Below are 23836 nucleotides of genomic sequence, written 5' to 3'. Positions count from 1 at the left end.
AGCCCCAGAGGATATATGGGTTTGTAGCACAGTGTACTGTGATGAGTTTTGCTCGTTTTAAGTGTTTATTTCTTTGTTTAACTTATTGTGCAAAAATTATATTCCAAAACAAGTGCCAGTTTGTATATCAATAAAGTAATTTCCCTCTTGCTAACTCAAATGTTGCCTCTATTTATCTTATCTAATGCTCGTCGTTATCGGTCAGATCTGGTTGAGGCCAAGCCAAATGGAATACTTGATCTTCTGGATGAAGAGAGCAAATTACCCAAGGCCAGTGCCAACAACTTCACCCACAATGTCCACCAGAAACACAAGAGTCACTTCAGGCTGGCTGTGAGTATACCTACTTGGCAGAGTTTGAGGAAAATTTGCCCTGGAAGTTTGTATCAAAACGTTTTGGAAGACTTTAAAAACAAATCAAACATCTGGTGGGAAAAAGAAATTAAAGTTTACCCACAGTATGCACCAGGAACATCAAACTCATGATCACTTATAGCTAATCTGGTATCCATTTGTACATGCAGCAGAATGATAGAAGTAGAATTATTTGAATGACAGCACAAAGGAGAAAAATGTATTTCCGATGAACTTGATGCCCCAATAAATTGCAATACATACGTTGAAAAATTGAAATTTCCTGAGTGACGTTTCTAAAGTTTCATCATAATTCCATGCACCCCATCGGAAAAATGATTTGACTTGAATTTAGTAGCAAAAATGAATACCTGAGACCTGGGGGGCATTTCATGGAGCATTTTTGTCCGACAACTTGTCGGACAAATTTGCTCTCAGCCAATCAGATGCAAGGATTTCAGTAGCTTTTAACATTTTGTCAAACGAAATATCTGACAAAACGCTTCATGAAATGCCCCCCTGATGTGTTGAAAACAAGCCGGCAACAAAAATGTTGCATTTGAATCTTTCTTGAGCTTTGTTTACTTTCAGATAATCTGTAGCCCTATGTTTGACTTTTCTGCAGATACCTCGTAAATCCAAGCTTACTGCTCACCGCAATCTTCGAGATGATGAGGGCTTTCTTATACGTCACTTTGCCGGAGCAGTTTGTTATCAGACGGTATGTCTTCATCAAATCAATGCGTGATACTGTAATGGTTGTTATGTTAAAGTGCAGACGTTTTCATGAATGAAGAGGTCACAGACATTTTTGCAAGATGTTGTTTTCGCTATTTGACACCATGGCTATTGTATTAAGCGCATGTAATGCCTGTTCGTTCACTCTGTTAATGTATATTTTTGCATGTTGTCAAATTCACAGCCCACCAGTGATTTGTCAAAAATTAGTGAAAATGAGACCCTCATGAACATAACAGCTTGTGTGTGCCCTCTGTAAGACAGGAAGTGGTGTCGCATTTCATCGGATGAATTTATGGTTACACGGGAGGTGTTAAATGTGTTCTACATTTTTTTTTCTCATTTCTTCTGTTCAGTGCTTATGTCTTTTTCAAAAGGTGAAAGCATTCAAGTTCTTTTAGGAACACTAGCTTCAATCTATGGATTGAATATCATACAAATGATGCACAGGATAGAGTGCGTTAGTGACCCGAGAGTGAGCTGCATCTCCACTAACGCCACGAAATAATCCTGTGCATCATTTGTTTTATAAAATGGGTCGAAAACTAACAGCATTTTTCATGTACCTTTGTGGGTCAATACCAGTCAGCTACATGTAGCATTCGCTCAAGAGTCAAGATGTCCGAAGATGTTCGTCCCAAACATTTACGCACGTCGCACTCGGAAATCCCGTACATATAGTACTGTACGTATAAGAGTATACGTACACCACACATGTTATGCACACAAGAAAGGCCGGCCGTGGCGGCAGCCCGAACTAGAAGTTGTTTACAGGATTGACAGCGCGTATAGTAGCGCGCGACGCACTTGTAACAACTGATTGAGTGCGCACTGCTAGTGTAAACATTGTGACGTCAGGCCGTGCATTCAGTGAGAAATTAATGCAGGCACACGTGACTCATTTCAGCGCTTCCAATTGGCTACATTCTTGAACCCATTTTATAATTACTTGATAAATGTTACCTGAAGTCCATGGATGAAATGTTAGCTAGATAAGTTACCCTTCCAAGCTACAACAAAATATGGCGTAGATGTGACTTTTCATTCAGAAATCCTGATAAGGTCACAGAAAATTGACTTTCTCACGTTGGTATTACGAGATCAACCAGTAGTCAGATTTCTCAGCTTTTTGTAGCAATTTATCATCTCAAAAATTCGACACGAAGGTGAATTAAGTACTTGGAAAAAGTAGCTATAAGTTTAGAAGCAGTCTGTTTTGCATTTTGACATAATAGAGCAATTCAACACATCATAGTGATGTGCTTCATAGCAAGAAGTAAGTTTTGAATTTCAACATATTTTTTTAGGCTATGAAATTCAGACAGGACATAGCTAAGATATCAATGCATTTATTATTAAGCTAATGTCCAATGCCTTTGCTTTCAGCCAAGCCATTCTATTTTGTAGCTATCTGAGCTTTAATGACTGCATCTGTACTTCATATATTTCCTCACTCTAAATATGTCAATGTAACATAGAGATTGGTCACCTATGTCTGTGTTAATCCAACCCCTTCAATCTATCGCATCACACAGAGTGAATTTATAGAGAAGAACAATGATGCGCTCCACTCCTCGCTGGAAGTGGTCATCCGGGACAGCAAGGACCCCTTCCTCCAGAGCCTCTTCCCAAAGGACACCAAGGAACTCCCCAAGGGGCGGGGTGGTCAGCCCATCCAGGTCCAGAAACTGGCCTTTGACAGTGTCGGCAACAAATTCAAGGTACGTCCTGCAGTTTTCCTCAGGGAGTCTTTCAATGTTTTTCACAAGCAGTTTATTAAAGATTTAGGCCTCCATTCTTGAAACTGGTGTAAAGGCAAGTTTGTGAGATAGCAAAACAACCTACAGTATTTCGAAAATTCATGATAAGTCAACTTAGTCACATATTTCAGTTTGTTTGAGTGTAATCGAACTCTTGACCAAATCTTGAAATCAGAACGCAGTCCGTTACTGAGATATGATGCCCCCTCCTGGCGGGAATTGCTATGATTTTGTTGGCAAAACGACGTAAACAACGATATGCTTGCCCCTTCTCAAAGCGCATTGGTCATGAACTTGGCAAAACAATGTTATGCATGCAGTAAGATGTTTTGCCATACATACATGTTTATACAGGCTGACTCTCGTTAGAATGTCTTACTTGTTGAGATATCATATATGATGCAATAGTTGGTACCCTGGGGTACCAAATAAAAATTTGCCATTTTGTTGAATTATTTCAGCCCTGTACCCTGGGTTACCAAAAAAGTATTATTATGCACAAAAAAATGTATTCTTGTTTGCGATTATGCAACATAATCAGCATTAGGATCGTTATCGCTGCACCGATTTTATGTCGGCGCTGATGATGAGAAAATAATTGTCATGACAACATTGCACAACTGTATGATAATGGACACGAGATGGCACTACTCAACGCCGTACCCCAGGGTATGGCGTGCCAAATCATACGTATCTCATGTATGCAGTCTCCTCTTGCCATCATATTTTAGGTGCAACTCAACCAACTGATGGAGAAACTCCAGAGCACTGGTTCCTCCTTTGTCCGCTGCATCAAACCCAATGGGAAGATGGTGGACAATCTCTTTGAGGGTGGTCAGATCCTTAGCCAGCTTCAGTGCTCAGGTAACCCTGCAAATCAGATCATTTTTTTTTTTTTTTGGGGGGGGGGGAGGGGGGGGGGGGAGGGGGGGAGGAGAGTTAGTTTTCCTAGAATATCCCCAACTACCATAATGATTGTACCAGCAGAGTAACACTGTAGAAGTGCTACAACATGATTCTTGTCATACAAATGAAAATATTACAGTAGCAGACTTGTCCTGTCAGGTAAAATTACAATAAAAATCAGTAAGTGAGAACAGCATAATGGAAATGATTTATAGCATGGATTTTCATTCCTATCTCACACTTTCATTGTGGCTGTATTTGCGTTTATTTCTTTCTTTGTGCTTTTTTTGTCTGTTGGTAAGAATATATTGGTAAACTGATACCAACCTGATAATGATGTTGATCAGATGTTAGATGCTAGTACTGTAAACGTCAATATTTTCGCGTGACTAATTTTTGGCACAGAGTGAATCAAAACCATATTCACAGATTTTTTAATTCGCGCTGTGCAATTGTCAACATATTCAAAATGTGCAGATAGAATGGGAAGATATTTTCACGGGTTTTAGAATTCATGCTAGACAAAAGTAGCGTGATATATACAAAAATTAATGTAATGCAAAAATTTCTGCATTTACAGTATGTTAGATTCAGAAAATGAGTGCTCTGGAGATGGACATGGATAGTCTTACCGGGTCTTCTTATCTTTCCCTGCAGGTATGGTGTCAGTCCTGGACCTGATGCAAGGAGGCTTCCCATCCAGGACCCAGTTCCAGGACCTGTACAACATGTACAAGCAGTACATGCCTCCAGAACTGGTGCGACTAGATCCGAGGCTCTTCTGCAAGGTATGTGAAAGCTGTGACACAGTTTTTAGTGATGTGCCCTAAATTAAAATGGATTGCCATACAAAACATGCTACCAAGAGTTTGTGACAGTGTGCACAGCAGTAAAGAATATTAGACATGGTCCCGTAATTGTTGGATCATTTTATCCTGGTAACGCCGCTTCGAAGGCTTCTCCAGAAAACGTGTAATCTATATTTCCAGCACTATTTTTTATGCTCATGTAACCACCTTTACTTTTCTTCTCTGCCTATCGCTATTGAAAATCTTCTGAGGGTCTCATTGCACAACTGGTTGTACATAGCAGGCAAAAGGGTTCCATGACATTTGCTTTTGCGACAATTGCTCCCACAAAATATCTGCATGCTAAGCCAAATGTAAATTCTACACACAAACATAACCCTAACCTAGTAATCGTAATCCTAATCTTCACATCAAACTGAACCCAAAACCCTATCACAACCCAAACCCTAAACCTAATTCCTTGGAGAAAATAAGACTGGAGCGATTGTTGCAGGAGCAAATGTCGTGTCACCGACAAAAAAGGGCTTGGAAATGTCCAATATTTTTTGAGTGTTTGATTTCAGATGTCTGAGTTGCTATCAACGTATAAATGCGCGCAGTGATAATGGAATTATAACATATATTACAGTGGAAGCATTCACATATTGCCCCATATAGGCCCTGTTCCATGCCCTTGGTCTGGACGAGAATGACTACCAGTTTGGTCTGACCAAAGTCTTCTTCCGACCGGGCAAGTTCGCCGAGTTCGACCAGATCATGAAGAGTGACCCCGAAAACCTGCGCATCCTAATCAAGAAGGTCCGTCGCTGGCTGATCTGCACTCGCTGGAAGCGAGGACAGTGGGGGACACTGATGGTCATCAAATGTAAGTTTTTCATGAGAAGAGACAGTGACCCTGACAAGCAAACATGCTCATGTGCACTCATATGTACATGTATTGCACATATCCAGATAGAGAGATAAACATATACATTTATACATAAAGCTTTAGTGATTAATAGATAGATTATGAATTGATAGATAGAGATAGAGAGAAAGAAAAAACATATAGCTTATGAAAAAAGTATTAATGCAAACTTTTCTGGGGAAAATGAATGTCGTAAAAATGTCTTTACTTTTTTTTAAAGTCAGCAAGTAAAAAGTCAATCAGATGTCACTCATAGTTATTAACAGTGTTATCACATTGAATTTAATTGTCTTCCTTTTTACAACCAATAGAGCCATGTTACACTTTGAGCAGCTTATAAGCAATTTTTTTTTCTCTCTGATATCTGAATGCATTATAGGTATCAGTCAGTGATGGTTGAAAGGGAAATCACCTTAAAAATATACATCAATGTTAAGTAAGAGTAGTGAAATGATTACCATAGTAACACTAGAGAAGCACTCTCCGCCAAGCAGCTCATTTACATCACTGATCCTGTTCTTCCATAGATATCAATGATTTCCACCCATGCTGAAAGTCGCCCGATTTCCCAATATAGAAGCCTTTTGTTATGTCATCAACCTCCAGCTGCGCGGCGTGCCCCGCCCTATAGAGCACGCACTTTAGTGCGCATATGAAAACTTCAAAACTGCTTAGCTTGACCAAAATATCGAGAATCCTTCATAAAATCCCCCAAAATTCCCAGATCACTGCCAAAATTAAATGATCTGATAGTTGTGTTGTCCTCAATCTTTCTTGTAAGTTTCATCCAAATCCGTTCACTACTTTTTGAGTTACTTGCACACGGACAAACAAACCAACAAATGCCGAAGAAAACATAACCTCCTCCCTTGGCGGAGGTGATAATTGAAATCTGTTTGACTCCATGCATACAATTATGCATTTCACACATGAATTGATCAGTAATCACTTGTGCTGTGAATCAAGATGTGTTTGTGTGTATTGCATTTCACAGTGAAGAACAAGATCCTGTACCGACGAGCGGCCCTGGTCAAGATCCAGAGCTCGGTCCGGATGTTCATCGCCGTCCGCAAGCACCGGCCCAGGTACAAGAACCTGATCCAGGTCCGAACTCTGCACAAGGAGTTGGAGAAGATGGGCCAAATTGGTGAGACCAAAATCGCAACACTTGATAGCATCTATCCTTGTATGTGTACTGTAAAAGTGAAAATATTCACAGTGTGGAAATTTTTGCACATTTCGCGCAACCAGAAGCTAGCACGAAAATAAAAGCATGTGAATATTTTTGCATGCCATTATGTTCCAGTAGTTGATGTCCTGATTCGGCGGAATTAAAACCACACATGAAATCCATCTTACCTTGCCAAGCACAAAAAATCACTTGTGCGAAAATATCCACTTTTACAGTACCTGATACTTGTTGGTATTGAGGTAGGAAAGTACTGACTGTCTGCTTTGTAAACCACATCAAATTCTGTGACTGTCTTTCAGGATATGGCATAAGATTAGCTTTTCTGTGACATTTCTCTACAGTTTTTCTGTCTCTCGCATAGAAGTTCCGTTGAATTCTGGAATATGACATGGGTAGTCAGTCAATCAAGCTGAAATATACTGTAATATGCAGTGTATTTCAAGGTGTTTTTATTCTTTCAAATTTAACAACTCAAAAGATATTGCTTCTTGTGACACTAATAATTGCTATTGTTTAAACATTTTCTCTTGAAAGTCGATAATGATTTCGTTCTTATTCTGTTGATGTCGTTTTCAATCACCAGTAAGTTGCTTGTGAAATTGTCTAATGAGTGTCATTTCGCAAATTATTGTTCTTGTGAAGTGTATGACATGTACAGTACTGTAAAACCAGAAACATTCTCAGCGTGAAACTTTGTGGATTGGAGCCGATGGCCATTTTCGCGTCATGAAACTTTTGCAAATGTTACTGGCATTAAATGCATTGTGTAGACAATACTGTTCATGTGCATTTCAGTTTCGCAAATCATGGCTCCTCGCAAAATTCGTAAAAGTTTCGTGCAGGTGAAAATTTCTGGTTTTACAGTAATAGGTATGCTGATGTGTGCTTGCTTGATAGTATGCCAATATCTTTTTGTGTATTCAGTGTGTGTGATTTCACTATGCTAACAGCATCTTTATAGTTAATTTTGTTTAGATGTATGCAATCAACTGAGTAACATTTTTACTTCAAAATCTTAAAATGGCGTTTTATGATTTTCATTTCTCCTTTCACTTTGTATTTAGTAGATGAGATTACGATTCATTCAGTCAGAGTGACCATTTTTAGCTGTCATGCATTTATATCAACTTTTATGTATGTAGTTCTTATTTCCAAATGTTATCAAGATTTTAAGCACACTGTAGCACAGTGTCTTCCCTAATTGTTTGGGACAAATTGGCAGTGTGCCAAACAGGTGCAAGATTAGTCAGTCTTTTATTTTTAGCTGTGTAAACAGCCTTGTTTGGTTCACATAGTTTTCTTGAGTCAAACAAAGAAAGGAGTGCTGTTATTTTGTTTCATTTAATGTAAACAACCTTGTTCATTCTGCATATTTTAAAGGGTAAAACAATAGGAGGAATGTGAACCAGCTGGGGAAGGGAGGGGCAGAGATTTTAGTTATCAAACAGGTGTTGATATTGTTGCCAGACTTAACTGCTGTAAACAACTGTGTATATTTCGCATGCCAGCACGCTGGAGCACAGTGCCTGCCTTTCTTGTCAGGTCCATATCTAGTTTAGGAAGTCAAAGAAAGAAAGGAGTGCTGTTCTTTTGTTTCATGTGATGTAAACAACCTTGTTCATTCTGCATATTTTAAAGGGTAAAACAATAGAAGGAGAATTGTGAACCAGCTGGGGAGGGGAGGGGCAGAGATTTTAGTTATCAAACAGGTGTTGATATTGTTGCCAGACTTAACTGCTGTAAACAACTGTGTATATTTCGCATGCCAGCATGCTGGAGCACAGTGCCTGCCCATCTTGTCAGGTTCACGTAGTTTAGGGAGTCAAAGAAAGAAAGGAGTGCTCTTCTTTTGTTTCATGTGATGTAAACAGCCTTGTTCATTCTGCATATCTTTTAAGGGTAAAACAATAGAAGGAGGATTGTGAACCAGCTGAGGAACTGAGGGGCAGAGATTTTAGTTATCAAACAGGTGTTGATATTGTTGCCAGACTTAACTGCTGTAAACAACTGTGTATATTTCGCATGCCAGCATGCTGGAGCACAGTGCCTGCCCATCTTGTCAGGTTCACGTAGTTTAGGGAGTCAAAGAAAGAAAGGAGTGCTCTTCTTTTGTTTCATGTGATGTAAGCAGCCTTGTTCATTCTGCATATCTTTTAAGGGTAAAACAATAGAAGGAGGATTGTGAACCAGCTGAGGAAGGGAGAGGCAGAGATTTTAGATATCAAACAGTGAGGCCCATTGCATAAAACTTACCATTGAATTTCAATGGTAACTACCGTCAAAATTAGGCGTCACAGCCAATCAGCATCAAGGATTATAAAATTTACCGCTAATTTGAAGACTTAACGCTAGAAAGGAGTGGTAAGTCCAGCGGTAAGGATTTTATGCAACAGGGCACAGGTGTTGTAGTTGCCAGAATTAGCTGCTGTAAGCAACTGTGTACATTTTGCATGCCTTAGAAAGTCAAAGTGGGTTTGCTGTAGGTCATTTGTGAAGTCAGCGACCTGACACACATCAGTCCTAATTAGTTTGTTGACCTAAGATGAATCTTACATACATGAAGAAGACTTGAAGCAAATCATCCTAAATATTAAAGTTTGTTGACCTATTGTAAGTGTGACAGGATCAACAAATCACCTCCGACAAACAACATTTCTGTTGAATGAGAGAAAGAGGTAATTATTATGTGGAGAGGAGAAAATGTGCTATAACAGGGGGACATTTCATGAAGCGTTTTGGTCGGATATTTTTCTGACAAACTGTTACAAGCTACTGAAATCCTTGCATCTGATTGGCTGAGACCAAATTTGTCCGACAACTTTGTCGGACAAAATGCTTCATGAAATACCCCCCAGATTTTTATCACTTGTCACCTTCTCAATTTCTGGTAAATAAGATCACTGCTGATCTATTGAACTACTGATCATCTCCCACTTTTCATGATTGAAATTCCTATTTTTCTCAAATTTACAATTTTTTAGAAATTTCTTTCTCTTTCAAAATATGATGATGTTCTAGCGGGCAATACAAATCAACAGTGCCACTTTGTTATTAAATAAGATGATAATTTGTACAGCAAAATTGCTTTAAGGCCTCATTAATTGATAAACCTTTAGCAAAACTCTCCAGCAATAAGGTTGCGGACCAGTACAAAGTCTTCATTGAATATTTTGTTGAATGCATACATGTCAAAAGAAAAAGAAAGAAGAAGAAATACTGAGCCACTTCAGAGAACACAGAACTTTAGTTTGGAACGGTTGAACAGACTTTACATGTGTCAAATAAAGCTGTTTGTGAAGACCATGATAAACACTTGTGCTACTGCATGCAAATGCAGACTGGTAAATTTGATGCTTATATCCAAGAAACATTTCTTTATTATATTACCAACAGCAAAGACAGTAAAGGACAAAAGTGCTGCCCAGCAGGTCGCTGAGACGAACAAAGCCCTGGAGGCACTCATTGTCAAGATCAAGGTAAGAGGAGAAGAACTAATAAGTTTTTCTTCGTCTGATTGAAGGCACATGGACCCGGTGGTTTAGTCAAATGCATACGTGGGCGCACAGCGCATGTTTCCTACATAGACATATGCTATCGACTCCTCTTTAGCGCTTACGCTTTAACCCATTTCCACGAGTCCGAAGAAGTCCGATTCACTGTAGTCAGTGGTCCGATCACAGTTTGGCTCATGATTCGGCTGAGGGGGATGACAGCTTTAGCAGACTTCCTTAGTGATGTCATACTAAGAAGCACATAAGCACGCTTCCTGGCATCTCTACAGACTGCGTGATGTGCAGAGAAGACAACGAAGGCAATGTTACCTAGCAACACCTACGTGCTTTACTCTTGATGACAGCTCAACTTCAGCAATCTTCGTATCATGCTAACGGTGATCGGCAGTGTCATCCAACAGCGCCCTCGCACCCACTGGGTCTATGCACCTTTAATTTTCCTCCTATGAATCATGATGTTATCTATGGTGGTAGCAAGCAGGTGGTCAGTGGATCGGTGTTATTGTTGTTACTAGTCGTTGCAATTTTTTTTATTTTTTTTTTTTGGTAGTCTTCTCCTCCCACTCCTTTTTGTTTTCTTCATCATTTTAATTTTCCTTTTTTGAATCATTGTTATCTAGATGTTAGTAGTTATGGGTATTGTTGCTTTTAGTTGAGATGACCTTGCTATTATCATTGATCAGGGGCCCGTTGCATAAAAGTTACAATTATGGTAACTTTGCCATCCAATGGTAACTACCATGGCAACAATACTCAACAGCCAATCAAAATCAAGAATTCCATGGAAGTTACCATTGGATGGCAAAGTTACCATAATTGTAACTTTTATGCAATGGGCCCATGATAATTATTATCATCAGCAGTATCTGATATTCTATTACTGCTGCCACTGTGGCATTCAATTAGAGTGCTTCAATCATCTGCTTTTGAGCAGATATCTTGACAGACATTATTGATGCCACTGATTATTTGATAACGTAATTGAGAAAAAGAATCTATAGGCAATGGTGACCCAATGCAAAACTATGTGTAGTTTTTACTACACAGTATTTTACTTCACATAGTTCGGATAGTGTGACTGCAAAGTTCTTGGGAGGTTGCCAGGGAAACTTTCTGCGAAACTTCCTGTTTGCACTTGGGAAGTTTCTCACTTCTCGCGAAACTATGCCTAATTTTGTATAGTGTGACCACGTGCAGCTGAAAGTGTGAGAACTTTGTGATGTGGTGATAGATCCATTCATGTTATTTATACACATTGCACATTATTTTACCTGCTGCTACGCTTTTGCCCCTTTTTTTTTATATTCAGGAGGGGGGGAGGGACTTTTTTTTAAAAACCAAAACCATGAATACATGTAGTTTCACATCACTAAAACTATGCATAGTTTTGTTGGTAATCTGACCACATGCTCAAACTTCTGGAAGTTATTGAAAAGCAAACTACCCATAGTTTCCCATAGTGTGACCATGGCATAATTATATGCTCTTCCAGCATTTACTCGTGGTGCTGTCATTCCATCTTGACAGACCACCATCATAAACTTTCACTGCTGCCAATTGATTACTGTATTACTTCATTCCAGTGAAGAGAAGAAAAATCTGGAATGTTCTGGAGCATTCACTTTATATGGTGCTGTCATTCCATCTCAACAGAACACCATCATAAACTTTCACTGCTGCCATTGATTTCTCTATTACTTCTATATTAAAGAGGAGAAAAATCTGGCATGTTCTGGAACATTCACTAGCTACTGTAAAACGAGGAATGTTCACGTGCATTTAAATTTTGCAAATTTCGCAAGAGCCAAGATTCGCGAAATTAGAATGCACGTGAAAGTTCTTGTCTACACTATACGCATTGAATGTTAGAGGCAACTCTGGAAAATTTCATGCCGCGACAAAGGCCGTCGGCTACAATTCGTGAAAATTTCATGCCACAAAGTAAATATCGTGTTTATACAGTATGTGCTATCATTCCATCTCGACAGACCACCATCATGACGCGTCGCCAGATGGAGGACGCCTACCTCAACCTGGCAAACCAGATGCGCAAGCAGCTCCAGGGCCTTATCAACAAGAAGAAGGCGGAGGATGCGGAGGCGGAGCGGCTGCGCAAGATCCAGGAGGAGATGGAGCGGGAGAGGAAACGGCGGGAAGAGGAGGAGCGCAAGCGGAAGTTGGAGGAGGAGGAGAGAGAACGCAAGCGCAAGCAGGAGGAGGAGGAGAAAAGATTGTAAGTTTAGAAATGATGCTGAGGCCTAAAGCTTGTAAGGCCAACCCTAAGAATGATTCCAGGTTTTGAAAGGGAAAGGGAGACTTGGTTCTTCTTTTGGGACAGGTATTTTTATTTTGTATGGAATGTTTATTTTATACCCAAGCTGATTTTGAGATAGCTGTAAGAATGGAAATTCTGAGTGTCACTATGATGTTGGTACACGATGCTATGAAAGCGATATTCTGATGACAGATACAAGTATGTCTGTGCTGATGTTAATGTTGATTATGAAGGTACATAAGATTGCAGCCTGATGAATGAGATGGGAATTATATTGACTTATGATATTTGTGATGATATTAAATGATGAAAATAATGTTATTCTTGATGATGATGATGATGATGATGACGACTTACGATCAAATGGTATCATGATGGTGATTGTAGCAGTGGTATAATATTGCCAGATGTTGAAATGGTAATGTTATTAGATTTAAGATAATACAGGTGAAACTGTCCATGTAAAGGTAATGATAATTTATGTGCTGCAGGTGTGATGCTGATTATTAAAGATTGAATGAATGATGTAGGTAGCGTGTTAATGGTGCTCATGAGAAGCTGCTAGTTACCTCCACCAAGGAAGGAGGAGGTTAAGTGATCATCAGCATTGGTTTGTCTGTTCGCAAAATTACTCGAAAAGCGGTGTACAAATTAGAATGAAACTTACATAAACAGTCGATATTGACACAAAGAACACCTCACTTAATTTTGGTAGTGATCCAGGAATTTTTATGGATTTTTGAAGGATTTTTCATCTTTTGGCTTATAAGGTCAACCAATTTTGTGTTCAAGCTGTGCGTACTGGAGGTTTACATACGCGCAATAAAGGACGTGCTCTGCTCAGGCAAGGCGCTGTGCAATGACGTAAACAAAATCAATTACGCTTCTGTTTTTGGAAATTAATGCGTGTAAGGGTGGAAATAAGTTACTGGCTTGGCGGAGGTCTGTGCTCTCCGAGTGATTTTCTAGTTGTGTGTTTTGGTGATGGATGGAGATGGTGATGATGATGGCTGTGAAGATGATGGTGATGGTACTGATAATGATGGGAATGGTTACTGGCATAACCAAAGTTGAGATCAAACTGGATATCGGCCTTTCTCAAACGTAACGTCACTTTCATTCTGCAATGCACAGGAAAGCAGAGATGGAGGCCAAGCGGAAGAAGGAGGAGGAAGATCTGCGCATCAAGTTGGAAGAAGAGAGGAAGAGAGTGGAGGAGGAGCGGAAGAAGCTGGAGGCAGACCGGCAGAGATACGAGGAGATGCAGAGACAGCTGGAGGAGGAGAGACAGAGAAGGTAATCACTTTTGTTTTCAGCTGGGCATGTTGTCATGGTCACTGCTTGCCCCTTCACAAACGATAGGAAAGGTCACTTTTCGCCTACGCTTACGTTAAGCCCCACCCTATTATATTGCTTATGTAGATCCCTTACCAACGATACTTTTTTATGAACACCACATACTGTATAAGCCGTTATTTTCACGAATTTTGTGATTCACTGTTGGACTGTGAATTTTACAATACGCGAAAATGTCGCCATGTGCTAGGCTACTAGTGCACTTAAATAGCTTCGGTGTCAATTCGTGAAATCAACATCTCACAAAAATGTCTGTGACCTGCTTATTCGCAAAAATGTCTGTATGCGAAAATAATAGCTTTTACAGTATGCAATAATATAGAGAATCTCGATAAAAAAATGTTGTACAAATTTTTCATTGTATAGCCTACAGACTGTTCAGGTATATCTTGGCCAATTGCAAAAGAAATATTGCATAGCTGCATAGTTTTCCACTGCGCATGTTATGTTCGCTGCTGGCCCCTTCAGAAATGATAGGTAAGATCACCTAGCACTTACGTTATGCCATGCCTAGTTATACTGTTCTATGAACACCATGCATTCAGACAGAGAAAAGGGTGATTTGTCTTTGAGTTCTAGTTCAAACAAATACTCTCACCTTTGTTTTGATACTCGTTTCGTTTGTCAGCATTCAGACACATAAATTCATTGGAGAGCTATATCATTTTGGTTTGAATGACTGTACGTTTTAGTTTAAATTTTGTGTGATCTGAACACCCTGAATAGAAAAGCACTGTCCTTGTTTGGCCAACTTTGATACTTAAAACCTCCCGTTAAACTGCAATGCTGGTACTAGTTTCATTTGGAGGTGTTAAGTTTCAGCAAAGTAAAGATGTTCCTTCACTTGCAGAGTAAACACATGAAAAGGTGTTTGATGATGGTTTGTGTTATGTATTTATTTCTTGGTATATTTTATCCACAAGTGACATCATCTCCAATTTCTGCTGTGTCTTTTATTTTACGATGTTATATGGTTAATTCATAATTTTGCCATGAATAATGTTTGGGTAGCATGAATTTTTTTTTTTTCAGTTAACAGGAATCGAAACTTATGTCATTAATATCATATGGATTTGTTATTCCCTTTTGCTCTTCAATGGACAATTATTCATCCATTACAGGGAGATAGAATACAGGCGGCGATTGTACGTAGGTTTTGTCCATCCATTATATACAACATATACCCCCAAAACCCACAGAGATTAATTGACTTACACACACATGATATATATGGATGTCTTACGGTGATTTAACTCATGTGTAACAGTGTGTATAAGAATTTGCATGCTCACTGGTGTACAATGTTGGGATTCATGCTGACACAAATTAGCAGGATACAAATCTTGAGACTTGCATCACGACCAAGATTTTCGTCTGTCTGGACATGAATATCCCACTAAATAGCTCATTCAGCTTCGTGATCCAAATCCCAAGATATCTTGTAGTTATTTGGCTATATCATGATAATTTGAGAATTAGCGTGATAATCCGTACTGTGGTGAGTGTGTGAATACTGGAGCAAAAATATCCTCCTCTTATATCATCCTCTTACATTGTGCTTTCTACCGTGTTGTGGTACTGAAGGCGATTTGCAAGTTATTAGTAACACTACCACTCAAAGCATCACTAAATGTAACCTTTATTACTCAACACAACATAACAACTGCCACATGGTGTCACGGTGGGAATATAACTGTATTTTTTTTATTCACATTGTAAAACCACAAGTAGAACGTTTGCAGGGTAAATTTCCTTTTTTGATTTTTTTTTTCAATATGACTGTCACATTGCAACTCTCTGTACCATTTTCTATATATTTCCTCCAAAGTTTAAATCAAGAATAACCTCCCATAGAAGCACAGATTCCTTAAGAATATCAGATAGAAAATATTTAGATTTGCATTTTGTTGCCTGCTCCTCTTCATCCCCTGTAGGTACCAACCAGATTTAGATTGTATCTGGTCCCTTCCACCCCCTCCCCTCTCCCCCTCAACCCCCCCCCCCCCATTAAAAAAAAAATAGTAATAGCATGCTGCATCACTTCATTTTACAATGCGGGGGGGGGGGGGGGGGGGGGGGGGGGGGGGTTTCCCCCTGCCCTCCCTTAACCCCCCAGTTTACAGTTCTCATTCTTGCCTCTTCCCTGGATCTGAAGCAATGAATTGCATGAGGATGAGGAGACTGGGTGTGTTTGCATTCTATCCTCCTTTTCTCTTGCTTGAGATGCAAAAAAAAAAAAATGCCTAATTTTTAATTCTACTGTGAAGATTTTGAGTAATTTCTGACTGTAAATGTTAATGAAGCAGTTAGTCTTGAACCTCCTAGTACGGGAGTGGCAGTGATTTAGTGTGTACAGCATATCTACTACTGTAAATGTGGAAATTTTCACGCATTTCGTGCAACCAGAAACCAGCACGAAAAATAAAGCATGAAAATAAAAACATGCAAATATTTTTGCTTGCTGTATGTCTCAGTAGCTGATGTCTTGATTCTGCAAAATTGAAAACAGGCAGAACTCATCTTACTCGGCTGAGCGTGAAAAATGACTCATGCGAAAATATCTGATATTACAGTGAGTTCCCCCCCTCATTGTCCCCTTTCCCCCCCCCCCCCCAAAAAAAAAAGAATAAGAAGAAATGAAAGAAAGTACAAATTAGAAAAGGACATTCAGTGTGTACATCTAAGAAGTCAGCATCATTCTTTATGTGTATTACACTTAGAATTCATGTCATTGGTCCCATTTCATATAAAAAGATGTTAGGATAACAACTCTTGCTAGAATACAGCTTTTCATAGCAACAGCCAATCAGGAAGCAGGGTTCTTGTCAATGTTACCATGATACTTGCCAATGCAGCAAGAGTTGCCATCAGAACATATTTTTGTATGATGTGGGACTGTGGAGAATCTCAGCTGTGACAAACATGTTTCCTTCCCTCCTCCATCATCCCAGGGAGGAACAAGAGAGGCGTGACTATGAGCTGGCCCAGCGTCTGTCGGAGGAGGCTAACTCACAGGTTATTGCGGAGGAGGCCGTCGTAGCTCAGTAAGTGTTTCAGCACCTTTAACCGTATTGCATTGGTACGAGTTTTATTTTGCTGTTATACCTTCCTTTCTGAATTAAAGTTTTGAAACTTCAATTTAGCCTTTAATATCAGTCTTTATCATCCTTCTACAACTCTTTACGTGATGTTTTTAACAATATTGAGACACTTGGTTATTACAGGTGAACTAGTGCTAATCAAAGAGCTTTTTTATCCTGTTCAAGTGGAGCATATACTTCTATACACTGCAGGAAATGAAATCATGAAATTTTTTGATCTTCCCTTAGGAGCAGTAAATTTTCTGTACACTAGATTCTGAATCAAGGATAGGTTTTCATAGGGATGATTTGAAACTTTCTTTGTACCATCTTTAGTTTTATCCAATCAATTTTGCTTCTTGTTCCACCCATCGTAAAGATTCTCTCTCTTAGTGTCCTACTATACATGTAGGTCAGACCTCTTTCTTTGAAGTATTTGCGTGCTTGTTTCTCTCTGATGCTATCCTACATCACGTATATCTTTTTTATCCTATTTGGCTTCCTTCATTTTCTCCATAAATGGTACTGTGCCTTTGTTTCGGAATTAATTTGATTAGTACTTCATACACCATATATTTCATGGGGTTTTTATTTTGACATGTGAGTTGCTCTTTAATATCAAAATTTAAAAACACACAAGAATTTTGATATTAACTCTGATCCCAACATGAGTGTGCTATGCGATGTGCATATGTACATGCACTGGTATGCAGTAAATAGTACATGACCTTGGTGCGTGATTATGCAATTAGTAGGCCTAAGTCTTGGTGCGCCTACTGTGTGAATGGATGCATGCACTTCTTCCTGAAAACAAGTAAATGATACTAATTTCTCCATCTATTGCTGTACTCCATGCATGTCAATTTAACCACTCGCGAAATTGTTGGAAAGTCCCTATTTGCAAAAATGAATAAATAAATGAATAAAGAATAGACTTGTTAAACATATAGTGTATACAGTACACAAGTTAATTTAGTGAGATATGTTTAAGATGTGTCTCCACTCCTAGATGTCCTCCCATCAGCACTGTTGATTTTGTTTCTCTCTTGACCACAGAGCTGAGGCCACACCAGTGCAGGCAGCGGCACCAGCCAAGGCGATGGATCTGACTACATGGAAGTACGCTGACCTCAGGGACACCATCAATACTTCCACCGGTAAATGGACATCACTCCTTAGTCTTCTGACCAGACCTCTCTCTCTCTTTCTTCTAGTAATCCCTCACACAGACTTTATAATAGAGCACATCTGTGTGAGAGTGAAAATTTTGATTAGAAGTAAGTGATAAAAAGGTTTTACTAGTTATTAAAGTCTTGCACACAGGCACATGTATGCATAATTAAGGTTACACAGGCACTTGTATGCATTATATGAATCCATACATTTGTGAATAAGAGGTCATGGACAGATGCACAAGAAATGGTTGGGAAATAGTATGTTTGAAGTTTTATTTCTACAGATTGTGAGCTAGTTTTCTAAATAGATAGAACTGGTACTAGGTTGTCTAGTTTGAGCTCTATCAACTCAAATGATGTACTGGAAAGCAAGATATTGTTGCGACATGAAATTTTAATGAATTGGAACTGACAGCATATTTTGCAGCATGAAATTTTCACGAATTGCCCCTGCCATTCATTGCATGTAGTGTTAATGAGAGCTTTTCGCATGCATTTTGATATGGCGAATCTAGGCTGTCGCGAAATTTGTGAAGTTAAAATGCACGCGAACATTTCTGGTTTTACAGTATATTAAAGGAACTTTACAGTACTGGTTGAGGTGAGGATTCAGCTTGTAACATTTTGCGAGATATTTAGAAACTACTTTATGAAATGTTAAAGAGCATACAATTCTAAGGGGAATCAAAAGTTTATTTTGATGAGAATCGGTTTTGAAATGACTGAGATATCTAAAAACAAGGTAAAACAAAGAGATCCTAATAATAGTTGTGGCCTGTCAATTTCATTAGGATCATTGTTTGGATATCTCAGCCATTTCAAGACCAATTTTCATCAAATAAAAGTTGAATCCTTCTTGAAATTACAAGCTCTTTCGTATTTCATAAGAGGTTTCTCATTATCTTACTAAAAAGTGTTATAAACCTGACATTAGGTCTCGTCCAAAACTATACAATCCCTTCAACTCATGCTCTGTGGTTTCTCAACTGCTGTCCCACTCTGCATTTCCTATCACCACCAGATATTGAGCTGCTCTCGGCCTGCAAGGAGGAGTTCCATCGTCGCCTTAAGGTCTACCACGCCTGGAAGATGAAGAACAAGAAGTTGGCCGGCAACAAGGCGGGGCCAGAGAGAGCCCCCCAGTCCGTCTTTGAGAGCGGTAACAAAGTTATCCCGATATCTCTGTCTCACAATCACTCCTCTTTTCATTTTTTCATATTTTCTGATGCATATTTAATCAAGACATTGGTGTTTTAACCTGAAAAGATGTTCACTCTGATATGCTGTGTAGTGTCTTTGAAAGAGGTCCCAAAAGAGACTGAAAGCCTGACTGTTTAAATTGTATTGAAGTTGTAGGAATATGCTATATTGCATTTCAAACAGAGATTTGATCAGCTTGCGGTAGAAGTGCTTTACAAGAAACAGTTATTGTTGTTCTTGTTCTTGTTGTTGTTATTATTATTATTATTGTTATTATTATTATTATTGTTATTATTATTATTATTATTATTATTATTATTATCATCATCATTATTATTATCAATAATTCATATGTTTGTTTGTATTCTTTTAAACAGTCTGAAATGATGAAGATATGCATATATATGAAAACTAGTTTTAAAAGAGTATGGGTAGACATCACAAGAAGCAAGTCAAACCTTTACACAGTCATACACATTTGCACACTCATAAATCTCCCCAGCTCAAGAGTACAACCAGTTGGCTCCCCCGCCCCAGCCACCCAGGCCGACGCCCGCCCAAAACATCCAGCGCTACTTCCGGGTGCCCTTCACCGTCTCGGAAGGTGAGAACGGTCAGCCGCCCCAGAGGGGCTGGTGGTATGCCCACTTCGATGGTCAGTGGATCGCACGTCAGATGGAACAGCATCCTAGCAAGGTTCCAGTGCTACTAGTAGCAGGTATATTTGTCTTTTTTTTCTCTCCTTCTTCTTTTTCATGTCTCATTTTTGAAATACTGTACAGTGGAATTTTGGATTTCGTTTTCCTCCATTTTTTAACAGTGAGGTTTGTGAAAGTTTGTATGAGAATGCACAAAAACTAATTATGCAGCTGATTAGCTCTATCTTTACTCTTTCTAACTACCAGTAATCATAAATAATGTTATTTAGTGTAACAAATTTTATGATGGTGGAAAATTGAGCAAAGATAATGGGATTCCATCGGGATTCGAACCCAAGACCTCCAGATTGCTAGCCCGGTGCTCTACCGACTGAGCTATAGAAAGACCTAGTGCAGTGTTTGTCCCAGAAACCCTAAATTTTCAATGCTCGAATGGTCAGAAGCTAGCAATCGGGAGGTCTCGGGTTCGAATCCCGATGGAATCCCATTTTCTTTGCTCAATTTTCCACGAATAAATAATATTCATTTCTGGTCAGTTTTTCTATTTTCGTTTTGTTACATACTCAAAAAGCTGCATCACTTCGGTGATCCCTCGCATTTATCCCAAGGTTGAATTATCCTTCGGGTTCATGCGAGGTTCAAGTGTGTACGTGTGTGTCACACACAAACACTGCTATAGCTTCTGACCATTCGAGCATTGAGAATTTAGGGTTTCTGGGACGAACACTGAACTAGGGCTTTCTATAGCTCAGTCGGTAGAACACCGGGCTAGCAATCCGGAGGTCTCGTGTTCAAATCTCGATGGAATCCCATTTTCTTTGCTCAATTTTCCACTAATAAATGATATTCATTTCTGGTCAGTTTTTCTGTTTTCGTTTGTTAAATTTTATGTTAATCTGGGGCCCGTTTCATAAAACTTGTCATCAGTGACAAGTTGTCATAGATGTGATAAGCTACTGAAATCTTTGCATCTGATTGGCTGAGAAAAAATTCGTCATAGAGATGTGGCAGTTGTCACTGATGACAAGTTTAATGAAACGGACCCCAGATAATCCCTTCACAGTGAATACCATGGAGATTTAAATTCCCCCTTTATTCCATCTATCTCTGCTGTATATCATGTCAATGAAACCATGCCAATATTTTCAAAAAGAGGAAACAGACTTTGAGTTTTTATTTAATTTTTCCCCGATTGTGTCTCAGGCAAGGATGACGAGAACATGTGCGAGATGAGTCTGGAAGAAACTGGTCTGACGCGACGCGCCAACGCCGAGATCGTCGAGCGCGAGTTCGAGGAGCCGTGGGCCCGCAGCGGGGGCAGGGAGTACCACATGAGAGCCATCAAGAACAAGCAGGCGAGACCGACCTTTGCCACGCAGAGCCTCAAGGTGCGCTAATGAGCACCATCTCCACCTCCTCTCATTGACCTCTTGGTGAGCGCTGGAGGTGTCACAGCAAGGTGGTATCACAGTGGTGGATCCAGGGGGGAGCGCCCGCTTTTATTTTTTGTTAAAGCAAAAGAAATAAAAAAAAATTGGGGGAGGGGTGTGTGCGCCCCCCCCCCCCCCCCCCCACCCATTTATTTTGTAATGGCGCTCCCTCTTTACAGAATTCCTGGATCTACCTATGTATCATGTGTGTGTTGGTGAGGGCAAATATTAGAAATGATTGAAATTGTTCAGCTGGTAGTGTTTATATGTGTAGAAGTACTGTCTGAGAGGGAAGCAGCACAGATTATGTAATACATATTGATGGTAAAAACAGCGGTACACAAAAGATTTAACCAAATTGATATGTCCATACTTGTGTTAAAGTGAAACAGAGTTAGGCATCTATTGGCAGCCTTATTTACTGTGGCAAGTGTTTCATAATAATAAGAGTTCATGGTTGTAAGGCACCTTTTCCACTGGATACAATGCAGGAATGATATTAAAAGGCAAAATCATGATACTAAATATATGGAGCATTGCGTCATACACACATGCTGAAATATGCTAGTTACTATGCGGAATATGCGCAAGTATGGTTGGGATAGCAAGCTTGTATGGCTGATGCATGTTCACAAGAAAAACCGTTCAACACAAAGATAACATGATTTGTGAGCATTGCATCACACTGATCTCAGTCTGAATAATAGAGCATTAACATAATTACATCAGATTCATAATTGCAGTAATGCAAGAGAGCAGTGCGGACATTTAAAGTCCAGATAGTAATCTCGCACCTGTGTGCCCTGCAACCTGCCAACCCCAGACCTCCAGCTAATATTTGCTCACGTAAAGGGGGTCCAGTATTATCTCCCGCTGCACAAAATGCCAGCACCCAAAACGAAACGACCCATGCGAGGGAGTGGATACATCCGAGTCTGGCACAAATAGACTACTACTCTGGGTCGAGTACCAAAACCAGCTGCACTGTACAGCTCATTGCATATTTGCATTCAAGTATGCAAAACATTCATCAGTATCAATTCCTTAGCTAGTGTGTTCCTTTTCTCACCTTTCAGAAAAAGTAGGGTTTTTATGTGTTCTTTGTTATTTTTGACAATTATTGTTATTTCATCTTGTTTCAGCTATTCCATTATGAAAGGCAAGATGATGAGTATTCAAGTAGTAAAAACATTCTATGTTGGTTTAGTATTTCCTTGATATTCCAAGAAGAGCATTCCAGTATTCAGATTCAGTGTATTAGAGCCCAGATTATTTTGGTTTGATCTATCCAGAGATGTCGGGTACGTTTTCAAGAGACGAGTCAATGTTTTGTACATCACACACATGCAGATATTGTCTGCAGGTAATTTTTACTGTGAAGATTCGTATCTCTATTATACAATTCAAGTGGAGTATTTAACAATGGTTTCAGTGAACGATGTTGCTTGATAAGAAATGTATAAATGTGATTGTTGTATACAGTTTATATCATGGACCAGTACTGAGTAATTTGAGCCACACTGATTGAATATTATCATGCATTCTTTGATTGTGCCCATCTCTAATTAAGCAGTGGCTATAATACTTATAGTAGAGTGCCCTCTTATATAATTCACACTTGTAATTTTCATATTTGCACGATGTATTTATACTGTTTTTGTTTACGTAAAGGAGCACTAATGTACTTAAATTCAGTCATTCTAAGTTGAAATGGTATTTAAAGTTGTATTGGAAGATCACATTAACTCTAAAACATTTTCTCTCTAACCCCCAGTGTGAAAACCGAAAAGATAATAAATTTAAGACAATCAATATTTCACCATCTTCAAAAAGGCAAGGTCAACTGCAATAATTTGTTCAACTGTTCGTGTGTTCTGCTGAAGAAACTCCTGTGTCTCTCGTATCAATGCATTCTTCCCTAAAGTAATTCCACTTACATTCACAACAGCAAAATTCTATATATTCTGTAGGCCTACTTACATGTATAATTAACTGTACCAAGAATGTAATTTTCACTCTTTTTACTCCCCCTCCCCTGCCCTTCCCCCCCCCCCCCATCATAGTAGTTTCAACTCTTTCCTCCTTAATACAACTCATGTAGAAAATTTGTATTCTCAAGCTAATGAAGTATTCTCCCAAATGGTGATCAAGTGGCAACATGCGGTCACAGTAGACTTCGAGCTCTCTTTTTTCTGCACCGTCTTTCAAGTTGTTTTAGATTTCATATGTGAAGCAGCCTTGAGGATTATCAAATCACATGTAGATCATCCAGGATTTGTTCAAACTTGGTATGTGCTAAAAGTGTTTCTTTGTTTTTGTTTAGCAATAAAGCCCCATCTTTACAGGGCCAACTGTGTAAATGCTTGTGTTACCTGGCTTGATTCAATGCCAGATGAGCGATCTTCAAAAATTTTGTGAAACTAGCAAAAATTCTATGCATGGTTTGTAAGTGGTGTTGCATGGAAGCAAAGAGCAATTTTCAG

The 23836-nt window shown here is 39.2% G+C and overlaps 1 protein-coding gene across 1 annotated transcript in view; it reads left to right on the top strand.

Annotated features, from left to right (window-relative positions):
- Window positions 1-21394, top strand: part of LOC139722432 (unconventional myosin-VI-like) — a 58972-nt gene extending 37578 nt beyond the window's left edge. Inside the window, exons 13-27 of the mRNA XM_071633726.1 lie at window positions 206-333; window positions 980-1075; window positions 2628-2813; window positions 3584-3716; window positions 4416-4546; window positions 5225-5432; window positions 6469-6621; window positions 10060-10142; window positions 12167-12411; window positions 13588-13749; window positions 16761-16853; window positions 17946-18046; window positions 19086-19223; window positions 19767-19982; window positions 21127-21394. Coding sequence (XP_071489827.1) covers window positions 206-333; window positions 980-1075; window positions 2628-2813; window positions 3584-3716; window positions 4416-4546; window positions 5225-5432; window positions 6469-6621; window positions 10060-10142; window positions 12167-12411; window positions 13588-13749; window positions 16761-16853; window positions 17946-18046; window positions 19086-19223; window positions 19767-19982; window positions 21127-21320 — 2267 coding nt within the window. The 3' untranslated portion in view covers window positions 21321-21394. The remainder of the gene's footprint in view (window positions 1-205; window positions 334-979; window positions 1076-2627; window positions 2814-3583; window positions 3717-4415; window positions 4547-5224; window positions 5433-6468; window positions 6622-10059; window positions 10143-12166; window positions 12412-13587; window positions 13750-16760; window positions 16854-17945; window positions 18047-19085; window positions 19224-19766; window positions 19983-21126) is intronic.
- Window positions 21395-23836: the final 2442 nt, after the last annotated feature.

The sequence above is a fragment of the Diadema antillarum genome, unplaced genomic scaffold (genome assembly GCF_040938485.1).
Source record: "Diadema antillarum isolate AM-2024a unplaced genomic scaffold, OU_Dant_1.0 scf00000165, whole genome shotgun sequence".
Taxonomy (NCBI): domain Eukaryota; kingdom Metazoa; phylum Echinodermata; class Echinoidea; order Diadematoida; family Diadematidae; genus Diadema; species Diadema antillarum.
This window is presented reverse-complemented; position numbering and strand designations above follow the sequence as displayed.